The sequence below is a fragment of the Paramormyrops kingsleyae genome, chromosome 9 (assembly GCF_048594095.1).
Source record: "Paramormyrops kingsleyae isolate MSU_618 chromosome 9, PKINGS_0.4, whole genome shotgun sequence".
Lineage (NCBI taxonomy): Eukaryota > Metazoa > Chordata > Actinopteri > Osteoglossiformes > Mormyridae > Paramormyrops > Paramormyrops kingsleyae.
This window is the reverse complement of record NC_132805.1, coordinates 5287437-5295995: the sequence shown is the minus strand read 5'-3', so window position 1 is coordinate 5295995 and position 8559 is coordinate 5287437. Positions and strand designations below refer to the sequence as shown.

General features: G+C 41.8%; 1 protein-coding gene across 3 annotated transcripts; it reads right to left on the bottom strand.

The window, feature by feature from the left end:
* LOC111838371 (cortexin-3) lies at positions 1–8269 on the bottom strand. Of its 3 annotated transcripts, XM_072716128.1 has the most exons (3): positions 8041–8214; positions 6606–6709; positions 1–2373 (listed from the first exon to the last, which is right to left on the bottom strand). In XM_072716128.1, exon 3 carries the CDS (start codon positions 2282–2284, stop codon positions 2048–2050), a length of 237 nt encoding a protein of 78 aa, XP_072572229.1. In that variant the 5' UTR covers positions 2285–2373; positions 6606–6709; positions 8041–8214; the 3' UTR covers positions 1–2047. The 3 variants fall into 3 exon arrangements, with proteins under 3 accessions (XP_072572229.1, XP_023657030.1, XP_023657029.1); XM_023801262.2 differs by lacking the exons at positions 6606–6709; positions 8041–8214 and adding an exon at positions 8226–8269; XM_023801261.2 differs by lacking the exon at positions 6606–6709.
* Positions 8270–8559: the final 290 nt, after the last annotated feature.

Here is an 8559-nt window from a genome sequence, read left to right as displayed (position 1 = left end):
TTCAAGAACATTTATTGTTATTTTTATTATAAAATGCATGAAACACTGGAAAATATAATACATGGTCAAAAGTAGGCTGGGCCTTAGTAAACTATCTAAATTCTAACAATCATTACCTGTTGATTTCAAAAAACATTCAGGTGCTTCCTTGTTGTCATTAGCATGCTGCAAGGGCACCACGCCACACCGATGTGCAAATGCACTGTGCATGAAACGCAAGCAATAGCTGATTCTGCACATTAATCGCCACAGTGTGACATAGAGGAAAGCTTATGTCAAAGTGCACACCAATAACGTAATGGATTTATACACTAAAACCCCAGTGACGCTAGTTAGATGGATCGGAACCCCTTCTATCTGTTGGTCTTGGTTCGAACTTGGCTACATGTCTTTCAGTGATTACGGACTGTAAACAGGCTACATTCTAAGGCATACATCAAGGAGAAGGAGACCAAACCATGATCAACCATTGGATAGGGGTGTAAAACTCATACCTTTACTATTCCACATCTTTATCTCTCCACAACTGGTCTAGAACTAATATAAATATGCAATAAATATACTTAGACTGATATCATTTAGAATGGGACTTCAATTACTAGTTATCCTGACTGTATCAGAATATTTCTTAGTATATCTTAATAAACTAATTTTATGTAGTGGGGAAGTCCAACATCATTTTAGAATTTAATTTCCAATAAGTTCTGAAAAAGCTTATTCAAACATACTACTTATGTAGTACTCATAAGGATACATACAGTAGAACATACTACTTAGGTAGTACTCAGAAGGATACTGTACATAGAATTTCAAGTAAAACCTGCATTTTAATGGAAAATGCCGAAGTAGCTTAATTAGATCTAGTTTTGGGTGACCCAAAGCTGAAAGATCTCTCATCCCCAAACACCGTAAGATAAATTTCAATGAAACGTTCACTAGACAAAATACATTCTTTACATTGCATTCAAAAAATGTCTGCCATCCCTAACAATGGCCATTGACATCATCCATTCAATAATCATACCTGCATTACCAAAACTATCCCAGAGGCCTTGCTTCACCTGTCGATTCCTGTTGTGAGTTTGTTTTGTTGTGAGCAAAACACTGAAAGTGTCAGACATATACTGAGGAAGAAAGGTGCTTTCAATAACACACAAGAATCCTGCATAAAGCACAGTTATATATAAACATGTAAACATTTAGACTTGCAAAGTTCCCAGACGTTTACCTTGGTCGTGTTTGTTATAGGGTTAAGGCCGCTCGATATTCTGCTCTTTCGTCTGTTTACGCTTGCTGTGCTATGCTGCTTCTCAAGGGGATCAGAGCTTCTGTCCATTGCTGTCTCCTTGAACTTTAGCTAGAAAACATTCAGCACAGAAAAGGTCGTATCGTGGATTGACTTATACATGGGTATATACATATTCAAAAAGATTATATCAGGTCAACCTAGATAAAATAGGCCCCGTAGACTTCGTCGCCCTACGTAATGTAGTGTTTCAAGTGATCCTACGCCACAGAAGTATGGAGTGGAGATTTCAGATCTCCACGGTATTATGAAACTTCCATTTTTCCGCTACAAGCCAAGTTAAAAATGATTTTTGCTTGATGTTGGTGACAGTGAAAAGTAATAGGACTTTGCATATCGGTTACTTTAATGCCCTAAAAAAAAAAGCTAATTTACTCATTTGAGAGATAAATCCTTCCTTCAGAAAAGGGGAGGGGCTCACCTCTCTGAGTCGTTATGAGAAGCAGAGGGGTATAATTGAGGATATAATTGAATTTAAATTTAGCTTAGTGGAAGAAGATGACAGATCTATGTATGTGGGTTTGGAAACAGAGACAGACTGAATGGAGCTGCTCCCATGGGCACCTGAGGTGTTTACTCTTGGTCAGCTGACACACAAGGTTACATTCCGTACTTAGAATCCTTGCAATTGCTTGTCAGAGTTAGCTGGGGTTTTGCCTTCCCAGTAGGGATCCATTTATCAGCTTCAGCTGTCTTCTAGATGATCTTATACATGGACCTCGGGAGAAGGCGAAGGCCCGTTCAGGCGATGCGGTAATCGAAGGTGTCCTTCTCCATGTAGTCGGTCCAGGTGGAGGAAGGCATGCTGCGATAGGGGTCCAGCAGGATGCGGAAGCAGCGGACGATCAGCAAGCCGAGGAAGATGAAGAGCAGGAAGACGAAGACGAAGGCCGCCTTCTGCTCCAGTGTCAGAGAGGAGGACACCGGCAAGGCCGCCCCTGACGGGGGCAAGGTGCTGCTCAGGAACTCCCCTGCCATTGCTGAGGCTGTCCTTCAGCAAACTGCCCCCCCCCACGCTGCTAGATTGACATACTGACTGCAGCTGGGGACAGTGCTGTCGAGGGCTCCTGATGAAAAAGGGCATTTGAGGAATAATTAGAGACTGCAGCAGGATCCCAGCCAATCTAATTTTGTTGGGCTTGTTGTTACATTCTGATTAAATGCATTTCCAGGTGCCCCCCCCCCCCCCCCTTTCGGTGTGGTTTACCTTTCCAAGGCCTGACACCCTTTTCCCCTACCCAGCCCTGACCTTAACCATAAGTAATCAAACAAAATACAAGGATTTTCACATTTTTAGCTTTTTGATTGCAGTCACAGATGTTTATAGAACTAAATTTCCCATTGTGTGGACCAAACAAACGGTCCCCACCGTGTCATCAGAATAACAGGTTTTTAATCACATTGTGGGGACATTGTGGGGAGACATTACACTTAGTCCCCACAATTAATGCATATTCAACCCTCAACCCAAATACACACACACACACACACACACTTTTTTCCCCACATCCAGAGATTATTCATGGGAAATTACACTTGTAACAGAGCATTCATTGGAAGCTCAGCCTAGCTGCACTTAGTTACCAGTCTAGTTTATTCCTTGACAGCACATATTTTTTAAATGAGCTATATGTCTCACTTGTACATCACTTTGCCGAAGCAGTTTCTACTCAAAACACACCATCTGCCACCAACAACCATATCAGGGTGAAAGTCATTGGAATCGCATATGTCCATTATTCTGATGTTTGATCTGACCATTAACTGAAGCTCTTGATCTGTGTCCACATGATTTTGATGATGATACTTGCGCGTGAGAAATGAACAGCGTACAAGCGTCGCTCTAGTTCAGTGATAGTTGGAACAAAGTCCCGATTTTGATTTTGGGGCAGCGTGTGGCTCGGTGGGCTAAGCCTGAGTGCCTATAATCAGAAGGTCGCCGGTTCAAACCCAGCCTCAGCATGTCTGTAGGTCCTTGAGCAAGGCCCTTAACCCTCAGCTCCCTGGGCGCCGCTGCAGGTGGACAGTTCCCAGACCTTTGCGGACAGCTTACTCTACAAAGAGCAAGTTGGGGGAGGCGTAAAAAGACAATTTCCCCATGGGGATCAATAAAAGTATCAATTATTTATGCACCGAACTGCTGCCACATGCTGATAAAATGCTTAAATGAGCAAGTGTACAGATGTTCCGAAAATGGCCAGCGTGTGCATATGTAAACATGAATAAACATTTTAAAATGTAATCTTCTGTCAGGCTGTTAGTCTGGCTCTTCAGGTGAAAGTTCTGCTCACAGACGGAGAAGATGTACATGGCAGTGGAGACACACACACCTTCAGAGCGGCACCTGAGGTCACACACTCTGACGGAGGCTCCAGCTCTGCTTTGCACATCAAGGCAGCCGCCCTCCTGCTAGCGTGGAGGGAACGGTCACGCTGTGCGGTCGCGCTGTGTGGTCATGGAGGATTGTCACAGTGATTGGAAAGCGTCACCTGGGAGTTGACAAGGGGGGGGGGGTTGGCGGAGGGTCTTGCCAAGATGACAAGGACCACGTGTCGTCTTTGTGCTCACTGCATCCAACCCCTCCTGTCTCTCCCTTCCTGTCCCCCCCCCCCCCCCGCCCAGCGTGACAGGCGGGATTGGACAGTCTGCAATCCATCACAATTGGGTCTCTAAGTAATATCTCATAACGGTGACTTACGGGCATGCAGAGTGAATGTGACATTCACACCGCTGTCACGACCTGCGACATCCATTCTTTAAACGAGGGGTCTTACATGGCCAGCGTCAGTCCATATTTTTAACCTGCTGTATGACATCTATATTTTGTATTATAAAAATAACCCAAACCTTATTCTGTTAGGCAAACCCAACATTACTGCTGGAGCTCATATTTCCTTATCAGGACAAATGTCTGACTTTAAGCAATTTAAGTTGTAAGTTGTAATAGGATAAAATATAATATAATAGCAGCAGTATCTTACAAAACCATGCCATTGCTCTCATTGCCCCAAATGCTTAATTTTAATCCCTGCTACAGACCGAAAAACCAGACCATAATCAGAGAATTTCTGGTTTGGGTGCTAACCTGAGGAGTCAGACATTGCCTGAACGCCTAGTGAGTGAGAATGGAAGGTGGAGCATACAGTACATGCACTCTTCTGATACAGCAGTAAGGAACCATAAACAGCATCTAATCAGGAGCCCAACGCTCTGTGCCGTCATTCATATTGCATCCACTAAATTCGATATAGTAGTTCAAGGCTTGTAATGTTACCTAAAGTCATAAGGATGACCAAAAGTCCTTCTGTCTGCCTAGATATAATTCAAAAAGAATTGTGTGATTTAAGTGAGTGTCGTTTTAATTTGCTAAAATACACAGTATGACGCAAGAGTAACTCAACACATTATTTCTGTAAATGAGATGATGGATTATTTATAAAGCTCACCATGAAGCCTCATTAAAAGCAAGAGAGCAGCGATTAAGCATAATCCAACAAATTAATTTAGGAAATGCAAAATGCTTATGTTTTATTGCCTTGGTGAACCTTAGCCTTGGCTATAGGACCATGTGACCCTGACCTGGATAAGGGGTTGATAGATGGATGGACTAAGGGTTTCAAGTTGTACATATTTTAGTTGGCATAAATACAACATACACTATTTGGAGAGTAGTATTGAGACACACCTCTTAGTCAGAACAACAGACCACAGGTGTATAAAATCAAGCACCATTTGTGTAAGAATGGGTCGTCCTGAAAAGCTCAGTGAATTCAAGCGTGGTACCATCATAGGATGCCACCTTTGCAATAAAACAGCTTGTGAAATTTCTTCCTTGCTAGATATTCCATGGTCAACTGCAAGTGTTATTATTGCAAAGCTGAAGCATCTAGGAACAGCACAAACTCAGCCATGAAGTGACAGACCAAGTGCTGAGGAGCACAGTGCGTAAAAGTCGCCAACGCTCTCGTCTCAGTTGCAGAGTCCCAAACTTCCTCAGGCATGAACCCCAGCACAATAACTGTGTGCCCTCAGCACAGGATGGGCCTCTGTGGCTGTGCACTTGCAAGCAAGCCTCACACCACCAAGTGAAATGCCAAGTGCTGTAAAACGCACCACCACTGGACTCTGGAGCAGTGGAAACATTTTCTGTGGAGTGACAAATCACATTGGATGAATCTGGGTTTGGCAGATGCCGGGAGAACATTACCTGACTGACTGCACTGTGCTAACTGTACAGTTTGGTGGAGGAGGGATAATGGTATGGGGCTGTTTCTCAGGGGTTGGACTGGGCCCCTTAGTTCCAGTGAAGGGAACTCTTAAGCATACTAAGGAATTTTGGTCAATTCTATGCTTCCCATTTTGTGGGATTAGTTTGGGGAAGGTCCTTTTCTGTTCCAGCATGACTATGTCCCAGCGCACAAAGCAAGGATCATAAAGACATGGATGGGTGAGTTTTGTGTGGAAGAACTTAACTGGTCCGCACAGAGCCCTGACCTCAACTCCATCGAGCACCTTTGAGATGAACTAGAATGGAAACTGTGAGCCAGGCCTTCATGTCCAACATCAGTGCCTGACCTGACAAATGCCCTTCTGGATGAATGGGCAAAAATTCCCACAGACACATTCCAAAATTTTGCGGAAGCATTTGAAGCATTTTGATATAGAAAAATTATTTAAAGTTAACTTAAATCTGCATTTGAATTCGGAGCACTGAGGTACATCTGAAACATAATATTTAGGAGAGCACTTAAAATCGCATTAGACGATAGCTTAAATGATTTGTCTGATTATTTTATATTTCAAGATTCAGAGATTGATTACAATTATTTCTACAAATTTTTAAACATTAAAGATGTGTGTAAATGTCAATTCAGTTTGTCATATTAATAACTGAAATGGGGCAGCTGGAGATTAAGGATAAATAATTGCAACTTCAGTGCATTGGACTACCGTACAGGATTCTATAGTACTACTTTACCTTAAACATGTTTCACCTTAAAAATAAAGATAATTCTATTATAGTAACCCATTGGTTCAGTCATGGAAACAAGTATATCCAGTATTCAAAAATGAAATACCAGATAGCAAATATTAAATATTACTGCTTGTCCACAGATATTACTGAGAGGAAAGGACCATCCATTGGTAATATATACTTTAACCTCATAACCTACTTATAAACAATCCACAAGAACAAATCAATCCTACAGTAATAATAATCAGTTTGTCTCCACAAAAACAAATGTTTGTTCCCCTGGTTTGGGCAATTTCTGGTTAATTATTATCTCTTAGCTCTTACCATATTGTAGTTGCTTTCTAAAGATACAGTCAACGTTCATCGTAGCTGTCCTCTTGTATCTGTGAGCGTAGACTGACATAGGTACTACATCTGTACTCCGCAGACTAAATTATGAGAAAAAAATTTGCAAAGTGATCAGATGATAAATAGAAAATTTGTTAGGATTTTGTCAAATTAAATTTGCGATCGTATTAATGAATTTATCCATGAATTGTTTTATTGGGTTCATTTTGATGTTATCACTTTAGTTCTTCATTGAGAATGTTAATTATAATATATATATAATATATAATTGTCTATAAATGCTCTTCTCCCCAGTGCACTTTCAGTCATTAGTCAGGGCACAGAGTGATGTATAAATTAAAAGCCCATATTTGCAAGTAAACCTCATGTGCACTGTAACCTTACATAAGGAGATTCACTTGCTGAGATCATTTCTGTGGACAGTAAGTCTGTTTGCACAAACACCACCCTCTTTCGCAAATAGAATAAACATTATAGTACATTGTGCCGTACGGTCTCCAAGCCACAGCATCTTAAAACAGGACAAGGCCATACGAATGCAAATCAACACTACAAAATCTAAAATCTGCGGTCAGCAACCCCCCCCCAGGTGAAGTAGGTCTACATACGGTTGCTCTAAGGCAAGCTTAAAAATAAAAGCAAATGGTTTCCTCTGCTTTTGCAAGCGAGGATTGATGAGTCATTGACATTATGCAGGTCTGTATCGTTATGGTCAGCTGCTGGATGTACTTGGGTCCTCATGCTCTGTGCCCGGCTCATGCAGGGGTGGGCAGCGTGTAAAACCCATTTGGAAACACAAATGGACATCTAGTCCCTCTCTGACAGGCCGGAATCACAGAGGCGGTCTGCCCACATGTCTCATTACAGAGGGAATGAAATTGAAATAACCCCAAATGGGAAATGTCCTCTGACAGATAATAGGCAGGTGTTACAACTGGTGTGGTATTACACAAATACAGCATGACGTCTTGAAGTTAAAGCTATGCAAATCAACTGTTTTTTTGTTTGTTTTGTTTTAATAGGAAATGAATTAATAATATAATCTTCAATAAATGTAATTTTCTGGAAAAAGAACGCTGTTTTGTTTGCTTGTTTTTTAAGTATTCCTTGATGCCTTGATTTGCTTTTTAATATTATTTTTAAATCGTGACATCTTTGTAGGTACCTAGCTTAAAATGAAAACATTGCACAACATTGAAGGAAAAAAAAAACAAATCTGAACCTTTTCTGAAGGAAGCGACAGACGCAAGAAGCACGACAAAACAAAATTATTCACTGCTCCATCTCAGATTATTTTAAAACCCGGTGTCTAAACTTAAAAAGCCCGCATCCGAGACCTTATGATGAATCTCCCTATTAAAAGCCGTGCCCATGTGCTTGATCGTTCACACAAATAGCATCACTCCCTTACCTGTTGTGCCCGCGTCGGGAACCCCCGGATCCGCCCGTCTTAAGCGGCGAACTGCGCTTATCCTGCAACACTTATTAAACGATTACTTGCTTTTTGTATTTGCAGCCGTGCGCTCTTGTCCATTCATACATATACCCACGCCCCCTTTATGTCAAACCCACTCTTTCTTGCTCATTTTCGCCTACCGTCTCGTTTCTTTTCCACAGGGGGACGTAGTCGTGTCTTGTCGCTAATAGCAACCAGTTGCTATAGCGATCGTGTGGGGTGTATTCATTCAGCGGCGCGCGCTAGTTGTAGGTGAGAAGCATCTTGAGTGGAGTTGATGATGAACTTCCACCTGTTTAACGCGCAGGACGGGCAGATGCCTTCGCGTTATCTATACCCACTAATAAGTACGCGTCTGCTTTGTTTATGTAAATAAATCTGAAATCACACACCACCAGGACTCATTAACGTAATTATTTAGAGCAGATCAATAAACAAATCCGAGGTGTTAAAGTTGGCGGTGAAGTGAATTTG

Coding starts and splice junctions, on each gene's coding strand:
- LOC111838371 (XM_023801262.2), bottom strand. CDS start 2,284: ATGGCAGGGGAGTTCCTGAGCAGCACCTTGCCCCCGTCAGGGGCGGCC.